Genomic DNA, 25,417 nt, shown 5'->3' on the forward strand with positions numbered 1-25,417 from the left:
ATTTTGTAGGGCTCTTCAAGTTTCCTCAGTCCGCTGAACACTGATGTGTAGTTGGCCAGGAAATTCACAGGAGCTCCTTCACTTCATGAAGCCTGTGTACAAGGTGCAGTGCTTCTGCTGCAGGCAGTCCAAACAGTGCTTTTGACAATCCGGAAACCACGTAGACCTCTTGGACTGTTGTTCCCTTTAATAGCTAATGTGCTGCTAAAGCACCCTAGAATGTCCAAGACGTTGTTTCCAGGCCCATATAGCACTTTGCTGGGTTGCATCAGCTTGTCATCTCGATCATGTTGAAACTTTCCCGCTGGGATTGCAGTAACTGCTGCTCCTATATCAACATTTCCTCCCATTTACCCACATACGTGCTTGCAAAATGCATGCCTACTTTTGAGCCTGTCACTGTGCCATCATTCTGCTTATAACTTTTGTTATAAAATTAAAACAGTTTTCTAAACCTGCCTTGGTCATGTTTAATATTTCTCCTGTGGGTATTATGGCCTTCTCTTTTCTGTTATCCAGGGCCTCTTTACATGGCTCTAAAGCTTCATGCCTGGGAACACTGGGGTTCAGGGATATTACGTCCATGCAAAATAAAATAGCATTCTCTGCAAGTTTAGTCTTTATTCTAGTCATTCTTTTCAGAGATTGTGTTGTATCTTTAACACAGCTAGGTAAACTTTCAACATGTGGCTGCAGCTGCTTCTCAGCTATTTCTGCAATAACGTATGCTGGGTTATCGGTTGTGCTAACAATCATTCGCATTGGGTGTTTATCTTTGTGCATTTTTGGGTTACCTCTAACCAAACCTGTTCTTGGATTTTGAGGGAGCATGTCATTTTTTAATTCTTTTGATATGAATGCATTTTTATGCAATCTTTCTACTAGAATTCTCAATTCTTTTATGTTATTAATGTAATTAGTTTTCACTTCTTCACATGTATTTATATTTTGCATTTCAGTCTCTACTGCTTTCATATTGTCAACTGTGTTTATTATTACAATCCCTGAACCCTTATCTGCTGGTCTGATACTGATACTATCAGCCCCTATTAATTCATGTAGCTCTTCTTCTTCATGTTTAGTTAAATTAAGTTTTCCTTTCTTTTTTAGGTCTCTTACTATTCCTTTTCTAATTTCTTCTATATAAATGTCTAACCATGTATCTCTTCCATCTGGAGGAGTCATATGACAGTTTCTTTTAATTTGTATTCCATGTTCACCTACTTGTTCTGATTCTGTGAGTGTTTCCTCATTAAAGTATTCTGCCTGCCTCCTTCGTCTTTCCCATTCATTTAAATCCGTCATTAACTTGTCCTTATTGTCCTTGTCCAGCAGTGTGGAGCAGTGGTTAGGGCTCTGGACTCTTGACCAGAGGATTGTGGGTTCAATCCCCAGTGGGGGACACTGCTGTTGTACTGTTGAGCAAGGTACTTTACCTAGATTGCTCCAGTAAAAACCCAACTGTATAAATGGGGAATTGTATGTACAAATAATGTGATATCTTGTAACAATTGTAAGTCACCCTGGATAAGGGCGTCTGCTAAGAAATAAATAATTAATAATAATATTTATGTATCTTTTTGCTGGAACAAACTTGTACCCCTTTTGTAGTAATGCTTCCTGTGACACTGTTTCTGTTTTATCAGATGAATTAAATCCTGTGTCCACTTCATGACCTTTAGTAATCATGACCTTATTTATAGGTACTCCATCATTATTAATATTATTTGACTCTTTTCCTAAATCCCTGTCTGGCATTTTCTTCCTTACGTGTGCCGGTATTTGTTTTTTACCTTGATTCTGACTTTTTGCAGTTGATACATTCGATACATTCTCCATTTCTGTAACACAATTATCATTAGGTATTTGATTTCTGAGTATTTTATATGGCATATCTGTGGAAATTAATTTAAGAAACTCTTTAGATTTCCTGTCATTTAAGCGATTTAGCTTATTCTTCTCAAAATTGTCTATTTTTGTTATCATTTGTGTGAATTTCGACGGCATTAGATTATAATATGATTCATTTGTTTTTTTAATTTCTAATTCAACTTCACTAATTCTTCTAATCCATTTAATATTCTCCACCTGCATTGATTTTATTGAACATTCTCTAAATTTGTTTTGTAAATCAGTGTTTTCTGGATCATTCACATTTATGCGTACACCTGACTTAATGCGAAATCTGTGAGGTATAACAGCTCTACATAAACACCTCACTAAAAATGTATGCTCAGCGGTATAATTAGCTCTCTGGTATGCTAATCTCTTTCTCTTGTTGAAAATTTTCCTGGCCATCTTGAGTTGTTCTCTGGACCTCTTCTTTGCTCCATTCATATCCTTCATAGGACCCTCTTGTAAATTAGGTCTCGGTCTCAATGGGTACTTTTCCTGGTTAAATAAACATATAAATACAAATAAATTATATATATATATATAATATATATATATATATATATATATATATATATATATATATATATATATAGTTATGTGTGTGTGTGTAAGTGTAATGTCATTGCCTTCTGCCAGAAATAGAGAGCCAATAGAGGGCCGGGAAGGCTGAGAAAAGTCACTTAAACATCAATGCTCTGAACTTTCCGCTTGTATATGCAATGAAGGCAGGTGTTTGATGTTGGTATTTTATAAAAAGGTTATTTATTTTATTTTTATTTTTATTTTTGTTTTTATATCTTTGAAATGGCCAGAGGTTAAAACAATGTAGCAGTGATAAGGTTCATTTTAACTGGGCAGCACCTGCAAAATTGACACAGAGAATAATAGAATACAGCTGTGTACCAAATATTAAGAAGGTAACTTAAGACAGTTTTATAAAATGAATGCCACAAAAGTTAATTGACCGCAGTATGCCAGCAAAACACAGGTTTTGCATGACAATGCTTTTAGTGATGCTTCCTCTGAAGGTGTTCCAGAACCCCCTGCAGTGTTTACAAGAAACTTTACCTTTTGCTTTACCTTTACTGTAGCGATGTTGTCCGCACACGACCATGTTGTCCTTTTTTTGGGTGGCGGCGCTGTGGAGGAATTGAATAATTTTTAAAAAAATAACACAAAAAAGGTTGAATGCAAAAAAACTACTGCAATTGTAAATAAACTCATGAAAGCAGGGTAAAGCATAGGGGGTCCAACTGTAGCGGATGTAAACAACAGAAAAGAAACAGCGATTCAACTACACACTGACACACACTTCAACTACACACTGACACACACTTCAGCTACACACTGACACACACACTTCAGCAACACCCTGACACACACCTCAGCAACACACTAACACACACCTCAGCAACACAGATAGAGACTTCAACTACACACACACACACTTCAGCTACACACACTGACACACACCTCAGCAACACACTAACACACACCTCAGCAACACAGATGGAGACTTCAACTACACACACACACACACACACACACACACACACACTTCAGCTACACACAGATTAGGGTTGCAAAGGGGTGGAAACTCCATGCATCTTGGACATTTTGAACAGGTCTGGAATTTTGGGAATTTTCAATTTTAGGTTATAATAAACTGTATTAAAGACATCGAATAAATTATGAACGCAACAATTGAGCAGTAATCTGTTTTAGATTTTTAAAACGGTTTTCATCTAGTGTCTCTAACTGTATTTATTACATTATTCTGTAGTCGCATGTTTTTTTTTTTTTTTAATTGATATGGAAAACGTCTAGGCTTTAAGTGTTTATATATTTCAATTTTTAAAAGATACACGTTCATCCTCTGTTACACCAGCGTGAAATCTACCATTTAAACAGCTGATGCCATGAAAATTGAGACTTTTTAATTACTATGCCTGTGAAATGTAGACAAATAGACTGTGAATCTGGTAGGGCCTAGACGACTGATCAAGTAACGGTCATTGTATACATCACTTTATGAAAGTGGAGATGTGTTCAGTTTTGTAACAGTTATATTAGAAAAAATATAAATTTAACATTATATTTTCAATATTAACCCTATACACTCGTGCTATATTGTATTGAGCCCAGTTGACTGTTGTAAAATTAAAGGGCAAAAGATGTTATGGTATATTACTGACCAGTACTTGCAGCATAGTAACCTATAGTTTTTTATGCTAGACATATCCAGTATCTTTTAAATAACGTACAGTATGCACAATATGTCAAGCAAAATTGAGTTGTGACTGTGTTCTAAAATGAAGATAATAAAAGTGTTCGACTCATTTGAACCCACTGTTTAAAAGTGTTTAGAGCATGTTTTTACTTTCTTCTGAAACAATTGAGTTACCCTGAATACTCTGATCCAAGATTACTTATCTGTTCAATATTACACAATGAAAAGTTCCCCAATATTTAAGAAAATTCCTAATGATCCCACAAAATACCCAAAATTCATCACTCTCAAAATTCCTTCAACTACACACAGATAGAGACTTCAGCTACACACCAACACACACTTCAGCAACACACAGATATTATTTGTAGTAGTAGTTGCTTAGTTGCTTTCTTTTTTAGAGCTTACCTACGCTTTACCATACCTCACAATGTTTTACCATGCTTTCACTACAATTTATTACACTTTGCTATGCTTTCACAATGTTTTATTACACTTTGCTGTGCTTTCACAATGTTTTATTACACTGCTGTGCTTTCACAATGTTTTATTACACTTTGCTATGCTTTCACAATGTTTCATTACACTTTGCTATGCTTTCACAATGTTTTATTACACTGCTGTGCTTTCACAATGTTTTATTACACTTTGCTATGCTTTCACAATGTTTTATTACACTTTGCTATGCTTTCACAATGTTTTATTACACTGCTGTGCTTTCACAATGTTTTATTACACTGCTGTGCTTTCACAATGTTTTATTACACTTTGCTATGCTTTCACAATGTTTTATTACACTTTGCTATGCTTTCACAATGTTTTATTACACTTTGCTATGCTTTCACAATGTTTTATTACACTTTGCTGTGCTTTCACAATGTTTTATTACACTGCTGTGCTTTCACAATGTTTTATTACACTTTGCTATGCTTTCACAATGTTTCATTACACTTTGCTATGCTTTCACAATGTTTTATTACACTTTGCTATGCTTTCACAATGTTTTATTACACTGCTGTGCTTTCACAATGTTTTATTACACTGCTGTGCTTTCACAATGTTTTATTACACTTTGCTATGCTTTCACAATGTTTTATTACACTTTGCTGTGCTTTCACAATGTTTTATTACACTTTGCTATGCTTTCACAATGTTTTATTACAATTTGCTATGCTTTCACAATGTTTTATTACACTTTGACATGCTTTTACTACGGGGAACTCTTATAATGTTGAGAAAATAAATAACTATTGAATTCGACACTTCTCTGGTGTCCTCAGCAAAGTGAGTGATTTGGCTGATCTGCGTTTTCTTCATTTCTACCTGGAGTTCAGCCTCTTGAGCCCTCTCACCTGGCACGCTCTTCTCTGATGACATCTCCGAGTTTCCTGCAGAGGGATATTTCACAGGGACTGAATTAAAAGTAAGTCTTGCTTCTGAAGCAAGAGCAAAGTCTAGTGCATTGCTTGCAGTAATAACCTAGGGCATGGTTTTTGAGTGAGGGCAGTTAAGAAATCAGAGGACTAAATGCAGTTGACTATTCAGACACAGGAGTTTGTCCTCAGTGGTCATACTATATAGTAATAGCTAACAGAAACAGGTTTCATGCAAAAACTCATTTAAAGTCTTTATGGAGAGGGTCCATTATTTATTAACACACCGCATTATTGGAAAAAAAAACAAGTAATCACCCTGTGGCGGAGTGTCCCGCCCCTATATATATATTTATTATTATTTGTATTTTTGTTTACGGCGCAGGTCAAAGCGCCGCGTATTTGTTGTTGTTTTTATAATTTAAAAACCTTGTGAGGATGCGTGGCTGATCAGCTACTGATTATTTAACTAGCTGACAGTCACGCATCCTTACTAAACTCATGCAGACTATGGCCGAGGGGTAATAAGATAATTAACAGCTAGTTAGCCCCTCGGCCAGAATATAAGAACCTGCAGCTGTCCGTGCTCGGAGGGGAGTGTCAGAGGCGAGACAGGTTTTGAGCGAGCGAGCAAACAACTGCTAAGTATCGTGCTGGGGTAAAACCAGCACGCTTATTTGTTTATTTATATTTGTATGTAGCGTTTCAGCTCTCACCCGTACTTCCATTGTTTCTGGTACTTCCTGGTCCGTGATGTCACCACACACACCACTCAACAACAGCACTCGGTCACACATCCTTATATATGGACCTTCGTATTGTTCATTTCAACTTTTTGTTACAATAACTACTGGATGCCACGCCTACCCTATATATACATGAAGTTACATACCTGCAATTTGAAAGCTGTACTGTACACTGTGTGCTAACCGGTACTGCATAACCAGACTCTCGCATCATCAAATGTATGTAGCAGGTGCGTGTTTCTGCTCTTAGGAATTTGTAGTTCTCAAATTACACAAAAAAATGAGAAAACTATTTGAACATTACTGTACATACACAGTATAATAAACACAATAATGCCTCAGCAAACTTCAAACACAAAAAGCCTGTTTAAACCAAACCATTCTCGTGTGCAGAGTTTCCATGCAGTTTGGAAACTCCAAATTCTCTCTGCATTGTTGTGAGAACGTGACATAGCATCACATACCAGCACATTCCTCACACTGAAGGACACGCACGGCCAAAAAACAGATGTATTTATTTATTCATTCATTCGCTTTACATTTTGGCATAAAATATCTGCCATAACCGAGTACATGAAAGTATAACTGAATTAATACAGAACACAAATTTACAAAATTAGGCTACAATAAAATGAGCTCTCTCCCTTCACTTTTTTCTCTCTACCTGTCCTCACGTACTTGCTTTATTATTATGTTCTATTAAATGTATCTTCTCTTGTTTCTTTGTATCTCCTGAAACACGCATCTGTTTTGTTTCTCTTCGCATTTATTACCTTTCAATCCCACCTGTCCATTGATCAAATCAAGACTAATATTCAGAAGTAGAGTTGTAATTAAATAATTCTTACTGGTGCAGACAGATGTTGAAACAGACGTGCTCTGAATCCCATTCACCAGCTCTGTGGTGACTGTGAAGGTGTAATCTCTCCCAGGTATCAGATCAGAGAGGACTGTGGAATTGGAGGGTGCTGTGATGGAAAGAGGGTTGTCCTCGACAGAGCTTAAATAGGTCACTTTAAAACTGTGAGGGATCTCGTCCAGACCAGCAGGACTGCGCCAGCTCAGAGAGACAGAGTCGCTTCCCACTGAGTCTATCTTTATCTTTCCAGGAGGGGACGGTTCTGAAAGAGAAAAGAGAATTGCTGTAACGACAAAGTACAGTAGAACCCCAGAGAAACAATCACCAAACCTCCGAACTGACCGCTCTAGCGAACACCCCACTTTCAACCGGAAGAATGCAATCACTCAGCCATGCGTGCAATGCAACCAGATAGGTGCTCCTATAAGCAATGTGCTGGTCATGAAGAAGGCAAAATTACTGAACCAACAAATGCATCCGGACAAAGGTGAGTCAGATTTCAAAGCAAGCACGGGCAATTTTACAAGGAACATTTTTGTTTTAAACAAAGCACAGGTTTTTGTTTTCAAAGCCAAATTAGGCTGAATGACTGAACAAGCTGCATGAGTACATTTAAAAAAAAAAGTTATCTTGGACGTTTAAATCTGTGTTTTTACTACAGTTACGATTTCAGTGGTAGCTTCAATTTATCCTTATTCCATTTAAATTATCATTTGAAAGACTAGAACCAACCATAACAATATGAGTATTGCATTACTGTGCCGCATCCTTGTATGATTCTCCAGATTGAGGGTGCAGATAGCAGGTGTGCACATTTATTAAAACAACTGAAAACCCATATTCACAGTTACAGACATTTCAGACTTACAAACAAGAAGAGTTGTAAATAAATCATTCTTACTGGTGTAGACAGCTGCTGAAACAGACGTACTCTGGGTCCCATTCTCCAGCACTGTGGTGACTGTGAAGCTATATATTATCCCAGGTCTCAGCTTTGAGATGAGAGTGGAATTGGAGAGTGCAGTGATGGAAAGAGTGTTGTCATCGACAGAGTTTGAATAGGTGATTATAAAACTGTGAGGGATCTCATCCAGACCAGCAGGACTGCCCCAGCTCAGAGAGACAGAGTCGCTTCCCACTGAGTCTATCTTTATCTTTCCAGGAGGGGACGGTTCTGGAAGAGAAAAGAGAATTGATGTAATGACAAAGTACAGTAGAACCCCAGTTATTATTATTATTTGTTTATTTAGCAAATGTCTTTTTTCAAGGCGACTTACAGAGACTAAGGTGTGTGAACTATGCATCAGCTGCAGAGTCACTTACAATTACGTCTCACGTGAAAGACGGAGCACAAGGAGGTAAAGTGACTTGCTCAGGGCCACACAGTGAGTCAGTGGCTGAGGTGGGATTTGAACCGGGGATCTCCTGGTTACAAGCCCTTTTCTTTAACCAATGGACCACACAGATTCCAGTTACAATCACCAAACCTCTGAACTGACCGCCCTACCGAACACCCCACTTTCAACCTTAAGAATGCAATCACAGCCATGCGTACAATGCAACCAGATAGGCGCTCCTATAAGCAATGTGCTGGTCAAAAAGAAGGCAAAATTACTGAACCAACAAATGCATCCGGACAAAGGTGAGTCAGATTTCAAAGCAAGCACGGGCAATTTTACAAGGAACATTTTTGTTTTAAACAAAGCACAGGTTTTTGTTTTCAAAGCCAAATCAGGCTTAATGACTGAGCAAGCTGCATGAGTACATTTTAAGAAAAATAAGTTCTTCTGGACGTTTTTTTCTGTGTTCTTGATACAGTTACAATTTCAATGGTAGTTTAAATTTAGCCTTATTCCATATATATTACACTATGTAACACAATTTTTGTTCCTGTTCCTAAGTGTTATTTCCTAATTGCTTATGCCTCAAAAGTATAGAAAATGGCTATTATTCCCCACAAACTTTGCTTTTGTGACCAGGGCAGTGATATTTTGAAATTTACCTATTTCCAATGAGAAAACGGGTGAATTTGTGTCTTTTCGTTCACATAAAGTCAGAAAAAAACAACATATGAATCCAAATTAACATGTATTTATACTAAAGTAATACAAAAATGACTACAAAAGATTTAGAAGTGAGTAGTTTTTCGAGATTTACGATTATATTGTAAATCACTTTCACGAAGCAGCCCCCAAATGTAGTCTCCCATCATGTTCTCGTTATACTGTCCTTGGTAGCGGCGTTCAAAGTCCAGTATATCCTGGTGGAAGCGCTCGCCTTGCTCCTCCGAGTACGCTCCCATGTTCTCCTTGAATTTATCAAGATGAGCATCAAGGATATGGACTTTGAGGGACATCCTACAGCCCATTGTGCCATAGTTCTTCACCAGAGTCTCAACCAGCTCCACATAGTTTTTGGCCTTGTGATTGCCCAGGAAGCCCCAAACCACTGCGACAAAGCTGTTCCAAGCCGCTTTCTCCTTACTAGTGAGCTTCTTGGGGAATTCATTGCACTCCAGGATCTTCTTTATCTGTGGTCCGATGAAGACACCGGCTTTGACCTTTGCCTCAGACAGCTTAGGGAAGAAGTCTTGAAGGTACTTGAAGGCTGCCGACTCCTTATCTAGAGCTCTGCCAAATTGTTTCATAAGGCCCAATTTGATGTGCAGTGGTGGCATCAGCACCTTCCAGGGGTCCACCAGTGGCTCCCACTTGACGTTGTTCCTCCCCACAGAGAACTCGGTCCGCTGTGGCAAGTCCCGCCTGTGGTAGTGCGCCTTGGTGTCCCTGCTGTCCCAAAGGCAAAGATAGCAGGGAAACTTGGTAAAACCGCCTTGGAGACCCATCAGGAATGCCACCATTTTGAAGTCTCCTATGACCTCCCAGCCGTACTCATCATATTTCAAGGCATCCAGCAAGGTCTTGATGCTGTTGTAATCCTCTTTGAGGTGCACCGAGTGAGCCAGGGGAAGAGACGGGTACTTGTTACCATTATGGAGCAGCACGGCTTTGAGGCTCCTGGATGAGCTGTCAATGAAGAGGCGCCACTCATTCTGGTTACAGGCGATTCCGATTTCCTCGAACAGACTGGTCACATTGATGCCATCTCAGAAAAATGCAGATATGTATCCACTTAGGCAGCTGGAACTAAACTGAACTGGCGGGCTTAAGGCCCTTGTATTTATACTACTATTTATAATAATATTTATATTACTGGAAAGTTCTAGAAAGTTCTAGAAGTTACTCCAAGTTTACTCAGCACCGAATCTATCTGGAATGTTCTGGAAAATAGGTACATTTCAAAATATCACTGTCCTGGTCACAAAAGCAAAGTTTGTGGGGAATAATATCCATTTTCTATACTTTTGAGGCATAAGCAATTAGGAAATAACACTTACTACCCAGGAACAAAAAAAAAAAAATAGTTACACGGTGAAATTGATTTGCATCACGTTGTGTTGGCTTCTCCACCCGCTTCCCTATGTTTGCCTTGTTGAGCACCTAGTAATTGAATTATCGATCAATTTACACACCTGAATATAAATAGCACCTGTTTTCACAAACGGGATGGCCATCCTGGGTTTTGTGTGTCTGGTCAGGAGTGGGAACCGACCATAAATGGAGCATCCCGACAATAAGTATTGGGCTGACGGTATGCCGGTGTGGAATAATGAGTGACCGGCCCGAGTGCCTTTAGCCTATTTGGTAGTCGATTGGAGTTTATGAAGTGCACATAATAGACTATATATTGTGATGCTGGTTTCTCTCTCACTCTCCCTGTGTGTATTCCCTCCCCTGCACGGACATTGGGGGCGGGAGGGTATTAGAACTATTTTTATTGTGATAGTTTTATCGTGTCTTTGAATGTGTATCTCCACTTTATTGCTGGGTAGCAGCGTTGCTGTATTTGCACTTTAATCCATGACCTCATTAAGGTGAACCTTGATTAACTGCTTGAAGTCTCGCTACCTGTTAATAGGTGAATGGAATTGTCTTATTATATCAGTACCGTTTTTAACCACGTGTTGCTATTGGAAGTTTACAATAAACAAATGTCTGCTAAACGGGATTTGTGATTTTCTTGGTCACCTTGTTCCTACATTTTTAGATCTGTCATCTCAATAAAAAAAATTGTTCGGTGCCTTATCGCACTGAACTGGAGTAGTCAGGCTATATTATTACTTTTACAATTAACACTTGCTATATCCTGTGATATTTTGTAATTAAAGGCAGGTTTGTGGTGTGTTTGTACGCTTCGGTGACCTTGCAGGTGTTGCATTACGAAAATCAAATTACAACGGTTTCCATTGAAAAATAAATAAAGAATTAAACATTAACTAAATGAGAATCCCTAAACGGGTCGACCAATTATGTGAGGGTAAAAGCACTCTCCTAGTTTAGGAACCCCGTAACAATGACCTATCTATGACTTACGTAGAAAATGCATTACAAGGGCAAAAGCAGTCGGTTCTAATTTTCCGCACAGCGAGGAACACCGAAACTATCTTTAATTGTATTTAATTCATGGAAAAATGTATAAACTGCTGATACAGCAGTGGTTAATTTGTGCCTGGGCTTGCCGGGGCTCAGCCCCCGCATCCTCCGGACTTGACGAGGCATAGCCCCGGCACACATCTTCAGCTAAGGAAGTTACAAATGTCATAAAATGTTTTGCTATCAAATGCGGTTTTCTTAAAATTCTCAACACAGTTTTATCCATTGTGTAAGTTCTTGCGTGCGCTCAACAGAGACAATCCACTGCCAGGGACATTGAATCACTTTACCATTTCAGCTACGCGCCATAAAGACGACACTGGCTGCGAAAGAAGGACTGCGACTCTATTGTCGTTTCTTTTTTTAAAATACACAAATAAGCTTACATGATTTGAAAAACGTCTTAAACGATGCAAGCAAATACCTACGCTACCTGGTTTGATTGCGCGAGTAGTACACAACGAGCTTCAATATGAAAGCTGAACATTCATTTCAATATTGATTTTCATTTTTTTTGTCCTGCGGTTGCCTTTTAATGTATTTTTTCTGCACGCGTTACTACTTTGTAAATGACGTATAATACTCGATTGTAAGCATCTAACACTAGTACGTGCAATACTCTTTCAAATAAATGTGTTATCATTTTGAATGTGCGCTTCTAAGAATGGTATTATTGATTATCATTGCTGCTTGCGACCCGGCAAATCTTTCTTTACAAATTAAGCCCTGTGATAAAGGTACATCATGGAATCTACATTCTGTAAACGCTTATAAACACCAATTTTATTAGGGTCTGTTAAACAAAATCAAAATGATACATCGTTTAATTATTTAATTCAAATCTCAATATCGCAGCCTTTTTGAAAACTTAAAATAAAAGATTATATAAGGTAGACGAACTACTCAGCAACACCTGCTACAGTTACAAAACTAAAAATAAATAATAAGCAAGCATTTTATTTCAAGCAGTTTACGATACACGGAGCTGTTGATCTCTCGTTTTATAACTTAAAGGATGTTGTACATTTTGATGTACGAGAGTACATAAATATTTGAAAATAAGTCCCAAAGAGTTGTGTGCTCGCTCTCTCTCTCTCTCTCTCTCTCTCTCTCTCTCTCTCTCTCTCTCTCTCTCTCTCTCTCTCTCTCAAACAAGACATTCTTGCGTCCAAAATACTGTAGTATTTGGCTGGCATATGCATTATTATTATTAAGAAGATCATACCTTGTAATAATAAATCTTTAATCTTTTCTTTCAACTGTTCAGCCAGTTGTGCCTCGTTAATGGCATTTAAAACGGCGATCGTGTTCTCAGCAGCGTGCCTTTCGGTGTAGGTGCTGATTAACAAACAAGCTACTGTCACGATGTTCGCATCCTGAAGCGTCCCCTTGGCGATTTTGCGCTCCTGGAACGACGTGTCGCCCAGCTTGTCCTTGAACCGATTTAGTCCATTGTCGTCCAGGTAGCCTAGGGTATCTATAATGTGATCCTTCGACGTCTTCTCCATTCCGGTTCAGCTGTGTCTGGTTGTATAAAGAGAGAGGCAGGACGCGCAGAGAGAGCGTTAGAACGCATGAAATGCGATGGAGAGGGGGAAGGAGAGATGGCAAGAAAGAATGAATAGATTGAGAGGAAGGGAAAGGTGTGAAAGAGAGGTGGGAGGGAGAAAGAAACATTTTGCAACAGTACATGCATGCTCCCTTTCCTCTTTTATTATCTCAACACTGAGCAATGCAGCAGAGCGGAACGCTGGAATAGCTCGTTTCTTGCTAAATGTTAACCAAATGTCGATTGAAAATCTAATTGCATTATCACGTCCATTTATATTACGTTTTGTTACCCTTGAAAATATGTAATAATTTCACATTGTTTACATTTCCTTATTGAAAATACAATTACAGCCCGATTTTCAGAAGGAGTACAGGAAAAAATACAGGTCGTACAACACCTTTGCGACACCAGAAAGATGTCGAACTGTATTTTCAAAAGTCCTATACATCAAGCAGTGGCAATTCAGGGGAATGCGCTTTTTGAAAATGCACTCGCATTACAGCTTGTTAAACCATTAAAGTCCATAATTAGTTCTATTTTGTAAATAACGACTTAATTACAAAATGAGCAAAATACGAATGTGCCTCAAAATATACTCGCTAAATAAGACATGATCCCTCTCATGACTTAAACTGTCATCGACCAAAAGGGTTGAATGTAACTTGTGTTTATTATTATTATTATTATTATTATTATTATTATTATTATTATTAAAGACCAGAGAATCAGAACAGAGCTATTGGCTTTTTCGTTCGTAACCAACAACAGGTCTGTATTTTAGGAATAAATAGTTAACAAAAAGTTGTATTTAAAATTTATCATTTTATACAAATGTTTCTAATGTTTAAAGTTAAATGTCCTCTTGTACTTTACAGTGCGTTCTGCGAAATATTTCTTTTTAATTCAGCTGGTGCCTTAGCGATAAATAAATCGTACAGCTCTCTGCAGTGTGTACAATAATCTAGCAAAATAAACCAGTCGTCTATTCTTAAAAATAACAAAAAACACACCCCAGCCTTACTATAATAACTCATGACAGTGTTTCTTAGAAGCCTGCAGCAGCGCACAAGATTTTAAAAAAAGTCTTTAAACGATAGGGCTACTGTCATTTGTTTTTAAAAAATATTCCATGAGCAAATACACCTGCAATGTAAAACAGAAGGCTACAGTATATCACATCTCCAAATGGGGAGGCTGAAGAATAATAACAATAAACAGGCATTTTATTAGTTGTCAGGCTTTCCTTACATACGAGGTGTAACATTTTATACAGCTGTAGTGCAAGTCCGAACTCCAGGAATGATTTTTTAAAAATCTTTTTTAATCAAGCGTTCTACTTGGTTGCGACTTCGTGAATGCTTCCTTACGGGCTGGCGGTGAAATAGAAGTCCAGGCTCTTTAGTTGCCGATGTGACTTGTTAAGGCACCTGAAATCAATTGCCGTTTCAATTGCAGGGGTCGTAAAAACTACTCGCAAAGGGCTTTGCGAGCGCGTTGCTCATTTTGAAAATAGATGCGTATAATTAGTGAGCAAAGAAAGTCGTAGTCCTAGTGAAAATATGCTGGACCTATATTGCTCTAAATGAGGCCCTTCTGGAAAGTGACTTCAATGTTAATGGACAGTAACCAGGATATATTTAACGTAAATTGAATATGCATATCTATTAAATATTAATTAAACATTAATTTAATTAAACATAAATATCTGTTGCATATATATGTCATATTAATTTATGCCACGCGATATAAAGCGTTACCGAGTTAACTAAGCGTTTTTTTTTGTTTGTTTTTTAAAGTGGTGCAATTAAAGTTTTGCAAACATAGTATTTGTAAAAAGTACATGTTCACTTACCTTCTCCAAACTCGCGTCAGGAGTGGAGTAAGAAACTCTGGTTGCGTTCAGTGATATCATTCTGCGCAGAACTTGACCAGTTTAGCCAATGATCTTCTACGAATGATCTCCGTGAGCGCACCCATTGGCTAAATCGGCACCCATTGGCTAAATCGGCACCCATTGGCTAAATCGGCACCCATTGTCGTATACAGACACGTGACGTCTTCGTGGCTCTCATTTGGACTTTGGACCTCCCTACAATACAAAACTCGCGCGTTTTTTAAAAACATATCTGTGTTTAGTCAGGATAATTCAGTTTATGGCTCAAAATATTTAAAATAAGGCTTTTTAAAATCAATGCAATAATGATTTTCAAGGACCTCTATCAAGTTTGTACTTTGATTTCTAGACTGAACACTGCACGTTCTAGAATTATTTCAATTCTCGAGTGATGATGCAGGACTTCTGTTTACACACTCAATTAACTATATTGTAGAGTAAAATAACACAGTTCTGCTCCCGCCGTTGCTTTAAACAGTTTTACGTTGACTTCATATATAGAACTGTACCGTACATTCTACCGAAAAGGTATTTTCTGCTTTTAAATGCGTATTTATTAATTATGTGTAAAACCAGGAACTTTTTACTATCACTTTCGTTTTGACACTTTTTCTACTTCCTTGTACAGTGAAAAATAAAAAAAAAGATTTAAAAGCAACACGATGTGTAATTGTTTATTTCAAAAGCTATCATTCAAGTTGCATTATTATTATTATTATTATTATTATTATTATTATTATTATTATTATTATTATTATTTATTTATTTATTTATTTATTTATTTATTTATTTATTAGCAGACGCCCTTATCCAGGGAGACTTACAGTTGTCAACAAATACATTTCAAGAAATCACAGTACAAGTAATAATACAATTAAGAGCAAGGTAAATACAATGATGAATACAATGACTTTGGTTCAAACAAGTACAAGTGTGACAAAATACGATTCAATAATACAGCAGATACGTGTCAGTGATAGGTACATCAGGATATGATTAAATACAAAATACTACAGATTAAACACTTGGCAGATTACAGTACTCTGAAGTACAGGATTAAATGCAGTAAAATAGGGGGCAGATAAGAGCAAGTTTAAAGCGCATTTAAGGAAGGATGATGTGTGTCCCAGGGGTAGAACAGAGGAGTTCTACAGGTGCTTTCTGAAGAGGTGAGTCTTGAGGAGGCGCCGGAATGTGGTCAGGGACTGGGCAGTCCTGACATCTGTAGGAAGGTCATTCCACCACTGCGGGGCGAGGGTGGAGAAGGAGCGGGCTCTGGAGGCAGGGGAGCGTAAAGGAGGTAGAGCCAGTCTTCTAGTGCAGGCGGAGCGGAGAGGTAGAGCCAGTACCGCAGCTATGAAATTGTGCATACAGTGGTTTTATATTATATGTTTTACAGTGGGGTCAGGTGAATTTAGGTAATTCTATCTATCTATGTATGTATCTATCTATGTATGCATGTGTGTATATATATATATATATATATCAAAAGCAATATTAGGTACCTTAATAAAACATAAAAACAAAACGTTTGATTGACTGTCTTGTATATCATAATACATTCAGACAAAGCATCTGTCAAAACGTCTGTCTGTTTTATGATTTATCTTATAAGTTCTATACCCCCTGCATAGCAGGAGGATGTCTCTCTGCTTGCCAGTCGGGCCAGTACGCATGTCAGCGTCAGTGACTCTCTCTCTGTTACTGTGAAAAGCGTGCAGTGTTCACTGCTGCTGGTGCGTAACACCTGTAGTATTCAGGTCGACATTAATCCACCGATCAGAGCAGCACCGTCACTGATCAGCAGACAATAGCAAGCTAGCCAGCCAATACAACACAACTAGCAAACACACACAAGGTCTTCCCTTGGTTTATATAACATGTCCGTGCCGATTATCTTTTGAAAACTGACAGACCCATAAGGATTGCACTTTTTAACTATTAGACTATGAAATATTTACAGAATACTTAAAAACTGCTGCTCCAAACATGATTAATTTACTATTATTATTTATTACTTACAATTGTTACAATATATCACATTATTTTTTTACATGCAATTACCCATTTATATAGTTTAGTTTTTATTTGAGCAAACTAGGTAAAGTACCTTGCTCAAGGGTACAGCAGCAGTGTCCCCTACCTGAGATTAAACCCACGACCCTCCGGTCAAGAGTCCAGAGCCCTAACCGCTACTCCACACTGCTGCCATGTTAACAGCGTTTTAATTAAATGATACCAAATCACGTTTTTATTTACAATGAAGGGAAAACAGCACATGTTTTCATTATAAGCATTTGGGCGACAAATAAATAAATACATAAATAAAATAAGCTTACTCAGTTTTACAGACGTGCGTGTTATACGAAATTAACGAGGATAATAATCTTATTTAGCATCACCTTACACTTCCATTACTACATTTTAGAAGTGCTATTTTTGAAACATATATATATATATATATATATATATATATATATATATATATAATATAATGTATATATGTATACAATGGACTATATATTTGTAGTGCTGGCAAAAGAAGGATCTGCTTGCCTTTAGTGATCCATATTGGCCTTGGATAATTTGTAGTTTAATCGATTTGCTAATTAATTGCAAATGTGTTTCAGCCAATATAAACCAGGCTGTCCTGACTGTGTGCTACAGCTGGTCTAGCCTGTAACTGAAACCCTGGGGGCTCTGACCTGTAAATAATGATTTCAGTACAGCCAGACCCTCTCCTGACAGGGCAGCATGCAGCTGCATTAAAAACACACCGATACATCTCATGGACCCCCCCCCCCAAACTGATCCGACAGGAACTCAGGGCGTTTCCAAACTCGCTTGTCCGAATGTAAGAGATGGGCCATCTTAAGGACTTCCCTAGACATTAACATTTTTTTAAAACTATCAGATTCTGAAATTGGACAGGTCAAACTCTGATTATATACCAATGGTTCCTCCAATAACCAATACAGTTCCACTTTGCTGATATAGGGCAGCAGTGTGGAGTAGTGGTTAGGGCTCTGGACTCTTGACTTTATATCCTCTGTGCTACATAACCCACACTCTGTGTACCAGTACCTACACCAACAATAACACGCCACATACAACATTTAACATAAAATACACCCAGGAGCGGGCCACCCCACCACAAAGGGATACATCTTAGCGCCCTTCCCTTCGCTTGCTTCAAAGTAACATTAGCTGCTCTACACAACTTTCTCATATAAACACAAAAGAGAATGATGGCACACTTTTCAAATATAGGCCATTGTGCTGAATTGTACAGAATGATGGTTTGTAGTGGAGCTGAATTAGACAGGTTTTACTGTACATTATCAGGAAGTTCACAACATACTTCTCTGAAATCTCCAAACAGGTTAATCTGTTTTTACTGTACCGTCTTTATAAATATAAATGACAAATAGATACACACCTCCTGAAAGTCACTGTTAAAACCACTGAAACACCAGAACATGTTTAAGAATATAGCTACATTTTTTAATGTTCACTGATAATTGAATCTACCTTTGCAAGAACAATTAAGAAACTGTTTACCAATTTCAATCTCTATAGAATCAACAACTGTATTTGTATTAGGAATATGATTTATTTTATATTTAGTTTTATAGAACTGGCATATTTGCCGCTTTTTAGGATTTTGCTGCAAGTGCTATAAACTCAGAAATCTATTTGTAGCCATTTCTGCTATATAAGATTGATGCTGATAGTTTGGACGGTTACTGGTTACCCAGATTGTCCCTGAGCTAGGATCTGATGGGGCTTGTAGCCACCAGATCCATTATTAAGCATACAGTAAATCAAAGCATTACATATATATTCTGATTCGTTAAACACTAAACAAGAGTCTGTGTGATTTTTCTTGATTGCATAACAGTTATCTGGATATGTTAATATCTCTAGACCAGTACACAAACTAACCACTTAAATAATAATAATTGAACCTGGATGACAGGAATTGCTTTTTCTGTACATAACAGAACTGAGTGCTTTCCTTATTTTGTGTTTATTGTTCCTGTTTCTTTGTTAACCATCAACAAAGGAACAGATCACGTTGCTCTGTCCCCTATGTGTACCGTCACTCATGACTAGGGCCCTGAGAAAATCATGATTTTGCAGACTGCGCGGAAATCGTGAAATTAGCTCAACACCATGATTTTTTATGCTTTTATTCTTTTGAAAAATGTACACATATTTTTATATTTATATTATATATATATATATATATATATATATATATATATATATATATATATATATATATATATACCATCTGACGATGCTCAGCTTTAATTAACAAATATATATTTTTTAAAAAAGGATATTTCCTGGACTGTATATATGTTTATTTTCTGAAGAATGTTAGTTATATTTATAAAATGTTCAAGTTTTTATATAAAGCTTAATTCTAATTCTCAATCAACACATTTTTTTTTTTGTAACTGGGAAATGGAGTGAAAATAACATTGGCCACTGTTCAATACATACTTAGAAGGGGGAATTAGCGTAAGAATCATTAGATATAATTTATTTTTGCAGTTTAATCAAATATACTTTGTACGTACAGTTTATTAAATTGTTCTGTGCATATTTCGTGAAAAATGATACTTTACCCACAATACTGCTGTGAATTTTGTACAAAAAATCTGCAATTTTCTCAGGGCCTTACTCATGACGACATGGTTAACAATTGCAACTGCTCCTCCAATCCGCGGCTGCCACATCGTTTCCCTTCCGGGTCGATGATTTAGTGTACCGGAGCTCCGCCCCCTTTCTAGATGACCAACTTCCTTTTAACCCAGGGAATGAATTGTCAGGCCATCCAGTCCAGGGTACTCTGTTCCCTTTACTTAGTGCCCTCACAGGTCGGGAGGGAGATTTACCACAAAAAATAATTCTGTTTCTGTCACAGTGCCCAATGAGCTATTGATGTAAAACTTAGACTGTTGAGTTTTCACTGTGCATCAGTATAGTTTTAATAAACTCTGAGGTTAACTGTTTCAGCCTTCAGCAAACCAAGCTGCTCTGATCATTCAAAACAATACAGAACAAACAAGGCCACATTAAACAAAATGCAAAAAAGAAAATCTCCATTTGCATTCCTAAACAAATATATGCAGGCTAGCCAAGGCACTTTAAATGCAAGGGAGAGCAATGGAAAATCCCCAAAAAAACAAACCTGATATGTTCTTCCTGAAAAACATGTGACTTCTTGTAATCAGATTCATCACAAACACGTGACCATGTTTAAATGTACAGTGAACTAAACATGCATTTGTTCAAATTTATTTTAATTAGTTTTATGTTTTTAAATAATTATTCTTACAGAGTATGCTGCCAAGGTTAAAGGATGACTGGAGTATAGAGCATTTAAATATATTCTTTTGAATGTTTACCAGTAATCAAAACACACAACATTTATACCTGTTTAACAATTTAATGATCAACAATGCAAACTAACCACTTAAGGAGTTTAAAACACCTTTATGTCCCTCCTAACATGTCTCCACTGAGTTTATGCGTGTTAGAGAATAAAAAAAAATAAGTTTGTGTAATATGACATAATAATTGAACCTGGATAACATGAATTGCTTTTTCTGTACATAACAGAACTGACTGCTTTTCTTATTTTGTCTTTATTGTTAATCTTCAAGAAATGAAGTGAATACCTGATACACTCCCTGCTATGGAATTCAATCTCTCCACACCTTGTCCTCTGCAGGTGTTCATAAACACTGACACAGTATGCAAAACAAACTGTTTATATCAGAAACGAAACTGGAAGCACATTCCTTTCTTGCCAGTCAAAACCGGTTTTGATCTAAACACTATCCTGCTTTATTAATGGGGCAGTCTGAAACAGAGTATATTTTAGTCCTCACCCCTGTGCCTATTTTAATTATACACAATTAACCCCGAGTTTATAAAAAGTCTAAATGGTCTCAGGTTAACAGTCACCACTTCAGATTTAACACAAGTGCAGAACAAGAGGGCATCAGCGGAAGCTGGCTAAAAGCAGGTTTAAAACAGAAGGTAGGAAGCACTTTTTACACAGTTATAAATGCATGAAACAGCCAACCAGGTGAAGTATCTAAAATACTGAGAGCATTCCAAACACAATTAGATTCCGTGCTGTTAGATCAGAACCCTTAGTAGGGGTGTGCTAGGAAGGGACGAGACTTGATGGGCTGAACAGCCACTTCTTGTCCCGGAACTTCTCTTATGTTCTTATGATGGGTCCTATTTCAGCTTGGGATCCCAACGTGTACACTCTTAGAAAAGGAGGCTCGGGCCTCAATATATACTGATGCACAAAAGAAACGCAACACTCAAGTCTAATGGATTTAATCAAATATTTTAAACAGAGATATCAAAGAAAATCACAGAAAATGTGAACAAAAATACATATCAAAAAGTCATGATATGTTTTCAGTATGAAACGTAACACACTGTCAAAATGAAAACGTTACAAAGTTAGTATCGGGTATGACCTCCCTGAGCATTAACAATCCTGGCAGCGTTGACGCATAGACCTGATCAGCCTCTGGATAGACTGCTGTGGGATGTTCCACCACTCTTCCTGTGCAGCTGCAGCCAGCTGGTGAAGGTTGGCTGGTCGCGGTTGTCTCCTGTGGATGGCGCTGGCGATTTGGTCCCACAGATGTTCTATTGGACGGGTCAGCAGAAAAAGCTGGCCACGGCAAGTCGTCAACATTGTTTTCTTAAAGCCATGCAATTGTAATCCTAGCACTGTGTGGTCTTGCATTGTCCTGCTGGAAAATCAACAGTTCTGGATTGACTTGCAGGAACAGAAAAACTATTACCTCAAGGACCTTGTCAATGTATATCTGGGCAGTAAGGTTTCCCTCAATCTGCACCAAAGGCGTTCTTGTGTTAAAGGAGATTCCTCCCCACATCATGACACTTCCACCGCCCCACCGGTTGGCTTGAATAACGTAACAGTCAGCATAATGGTACTGTGCTGGTGTGGTGACCCTCTGCCTTCCAGGACGTGGCCTGTCCCTCACAGAGCCGGTTTCCTGGTTTCTCTGGACTGGTCTGCTGATTGTTGAAGCAGAACATCTCATTCTCTGGGCAACTTCTCTCACAGACAGGCCGCCTTCAATCATGCCGATAGCAACCAGACAATCTCCATTACTCAAGTGGGGCATGGTCATATCTTTCACTGTTCTTGCATTAATTAAAATTATATCTTTTCGAATGGCTATTAATACAGATTCTTAATCAACTAATTTAGGCAATTTTAACTCAACTCAAATACCAAACACTGAGTACCTGGCAGTTTTATGAAATCACATGACATGAGCTCAGTATTTTGTTATCCCAAGGAACAATACTACTCAAACAATCAACAAACCTATCTGCTCACTATGTAAAATGCAAATAACATTATGTATGTGCAGTGGCAAAGTGGGTTGCAGTGTGCAGGTGTAGAGGTGATGCAGTCCTCCAGACAAAAACAAACAACACTATCTGATGAAATGATGGTCTTTTATTTTTAATCCAATGGTCGAAACTGACCAACAGAAATAATAATTAAATACAGGCAATACACAACGATGTGCACTGCTCTGTATATTGAATCCAAGGGGCAGTCCCGAACAATGTACACAGTAACAAACACTCGCACAATACACATACACGGTCAGCAGTCCACAGTAAGTGCAGTAGTGCTCGTGGTGTAAATACAATTTATCGGTCTCCAAGTGACAAACTGCAACTGCTCCTCCAATCCGCGGCTGCCACATCCTTTCCCTTCTGGGTCGATGATTTAGTGTACCGGAGCTCCACCCCCTGTCTAGATGACCAACTTCCTTTTAACCCAGGGAATGAATTGTCAGGCCATCCAGTCCTGGGTACTCTGTCCCCTTTACTTAGTGCCCTCACAGGTCGGGAGGGAGATTTACCACAAAAAATAATTCTGTTTCTGTCACAGTGCCCAATGAGCTATTGATGTAAAACTTAGACTGTTGAGTTTTCATTGTGCATCAGTATAGTTTTAATAAAATCTGAGGTGAACTGTCTCAGCATTCAGCAAACTAAGCTGCTCTGATCATTTAAAACAATACAGAACAAACAAGGCCACATTAAACAAAATGCACAAAAGAAAATCTCCATTTGCATTACTAAACAAATATGTGCAGGCTAGCCATGGCACTTTAAATGCAAGGGAGAGCAATGGAAAATCCCCAACAAAACAAACCTGATACGTTCTTCCTGAAAAACATGTGACTTCTTGTAATCAGATTCATCACAAACACGTGACCATGTTTAAATGTACAGTGAACTAAACATGCATTTGTTCAAATTTATTTTAATTAGTTTTATGTTTTTAAATAATCATTCTTACAGAGTATGCTGCCAAGGTTAAAGGATGACTGGAGTATAGAGCATTTAAATATATTCTGTTGAATGTTTACCAGTAATCAAAACACACAACATTTATACCTGTTTAACAATTTAATGATCAACAATGCAAACTAACCACTTAAGGAGTTTAAAACACCTTTATGTCCCTCCTAACATGTCTCCACTGAGTTTATGCGTGTTAGAGAATAAAAAAAATAAGTTTGTGTAATATGACATAATAATTGAACCTGGATAACATGAATTGCTTTTTCTGTACATAACAGAACTGACTGCTTTTCTTATTTTGTCTTTATTGTTAATCTTCAAGAAATGAAGTGAATACCTGATACACTCCCTGCTATGGAATTCAATCTCTCCACACCTTGTCCTCTGCAGGTGTTCATAAACACTGACACAGTATGCAAAACAAACTGTTTATATCAGATGCAGAAACGAAACTGGAAGCACATACATTTATTGCCAGTCAAAACCGGTTTTGATCTAAACACTATCCTGCTTTATTAATGGGGCAGTCTGAAACAGAGTATATTTTAGTCCTCACCCCTGTGCCTATTTTAATTATACACAATTAACCCTGAGTTTATAAAAAGTCTAAATGGTCTCAGATTAACAGTCACCACTTCAGATTTAACACAAGTGCAGAACAAGAGGGCATCAATGGAAGCTGAGTAAAAGCAGGTTTAGAACAGAAGGTAGGAAGCACTTTTTACACAGTTATAAATGCATGAAACAGCCAACCAGGTGAAGTATCTAAAATACTGAGAGTATTCCAAACACAATTAGATTCCGTGCTGTTAGATCAGAACCCTTAGTAGGGGTGTGCTAGGAAGGGGCGAGACTTGATGGGCTGAACAGCAACTTCTTGTCCCGGAACTTCTCTTATGTTCTTATGATGGGTCCTATTTCAGCTTGGGATCCCAACGTATACACTGTTAGAAAAGGAGGCTTGGACCTCAATATATACTGATGCAGAAAAGAAACGCAACACTCAAGTCTAATGGATTTAATCAAATATTTTAAACAGAGATATCAAAGAAAATCACAGAAAATGTGAACAAAAATACATATCAAAAAGTCATGATATGTTTTCAGTATGAAACGTAACACACTGTCAAAATGAAAACGTTACAAAGTTAGTATCGGGTATGACCTCCCTGAGCATTAACAATCCTGGCAGCGTTGACGCATAGACCTGATCAGCCTCTGGATAGACTGCTGTGGGATGTTCCACCACTCTTCCTGTGCAGCTGCAGCCAGCTGGTGAAGGTTGGCTGGTCGCGGTTGTCTCCTGTGGATGGCGATGGCGATTTGGTCCCACAGATGTTCTATTGGACGGGTCAGCAGAAAAAGCTGGCCACGGCAAGACGTCAACATTGTTTTCTTGAAGTCATGCAATTGTAATCCTAGCACTGTGTGGTCTTGCATTGTCCTGCTGGAAAATCAACAGTTCTGGATTGACTTGCAGGAACAGAAAAACTATTACCTCAAGGACTTTGTCAATGTATATCTGGGCAGTAAGGTTTCCCTCAATCTGCACCAAAGGCGTTCTTGTGTTAAAGGAGATTCCTCCCCACATCATGACACTTCCACCGCCCCACCGGTTGGCTTGAATAACGTAACAGTCAGCATAATGGTACTGTGCTGGTGTGGTGACCCTCTGCCTTCCAGGACGTGGCCTGTCCCTCACAGAGCCGGTTTCCTGGTTTCTCTGGACTTGTCTGCTGATTGTTGAAGCAGAACATCTCATTCTCCGGGCAACTTCTCTCACAGACAGGCCGCCTTCAATCATGCCGATAGCAACCAGACGATCTCCATTACTCAAGTGGGGCATGGTCATATCTTTCACTGTTCTTGCATTAATTAAAATTATATCTTTTCGAATGGCTATTAATACAGATTCTTAATCAACTCATTTAGGCAATTTTAACTCAACTCAAATACCAAACACTGAGTACCTGG

At 38.0% G+C, this 25,417-nt stretch overlaps 2 protein-coding genes across 4 annotated transcripts in view; one reads left to right on the plus strand and one right to left on the minus strand.

Annotated features, from left to right (window-relative positions):
• LOC117397990 (titin-like) overlaps positions 1–25,417 on the plus strand; it is a 293,410-nt gene that overhangs the window by 114,300 nt on the left and 153,693 nt on the right. The window lies entirely within an intron of this gene.
• On the minus strand, positions 2,255–15,081 carry LOC117966603 (receptor-type tyrosine-protein phosphatase eta-like). Of its 3 annotated transcripts, none has more exons than XM_059017002.1 (7): positions 15,002–15,081; positions 12,823–13,121; positions 8,006–8,278; positions 7,094–7,366; positions 5,450–5,514; positions 2,965–3,035; positions 2,255–2,391 (listed from the first exon to the last, which is right to left on the minus strand). In XM_059017002.1, exons 2-6 carry the CDS (start codon positions 13,103–13,105, stop codon positions 2,979–2,981), a joined length of 951 nt encoding a protein of 316 aa, XP_058872985.1. In that variant the 5' UTR covers positions 13,106–13,121; positions 15,002–15,081; the 3' UTR covers positions 2,255–2,391; positions 2,965–2,978. The 3 variants fall into 3 exon arrangements, with proteins under 3 accessions (XP_058872985.1, XP_058872986.1, XP_058872984.1); XM_059017003.1 differs by having other exon boundaries at positions 2,310–2,391; positions 2,977–3,035; XM_059017001.1 differs by lacking the exons at positions 2,255–2,391; positions 2,965–3,035 and having other exon boundaries at positions 4,597–5,514.

This window comes from Acipenser ruthenus, chromosome 54, assembly GCF_902713425.1.
Source record: "Acipenser ruthenus chromosome 54, fAciRut3.2 maternal haplotype, whole genome shotgun sequence".
NCBI lineage: Eukaryota > Metazoa > Chordata > Actinopteri > Acipenseriformes > Acipenseridae > Acipenser > Acipenser ruthenus.

What these genes read in the sequence shown, in the direction of transcription:
- LOC117966603 (XM_059017001.1), bottom strand. Translation starts at nt 13,105, where the DNA reads ATGGAGAAGACGTCGAAGGATCACATTATAGATACCCTAGGCTACCTG. An exon ending in TTCAGCAGCTGTCTACACCA is followed by an intron (nt 7,367 to 8,005) that starts GTAAGAATGATT and finishes TTTCTCTTTCAG; the next exon opens with AACCGTCCCCTCCTGGAAAG. An exon ending in TTCAACATCTGTCTGCACCA is followed by an intron (nt 5,515 to 7,093) that starts GTAAGAATTATT and finishes ATCCCTCTGCAG; the next exon opens with GAAACTCGGAGATGTCATCA.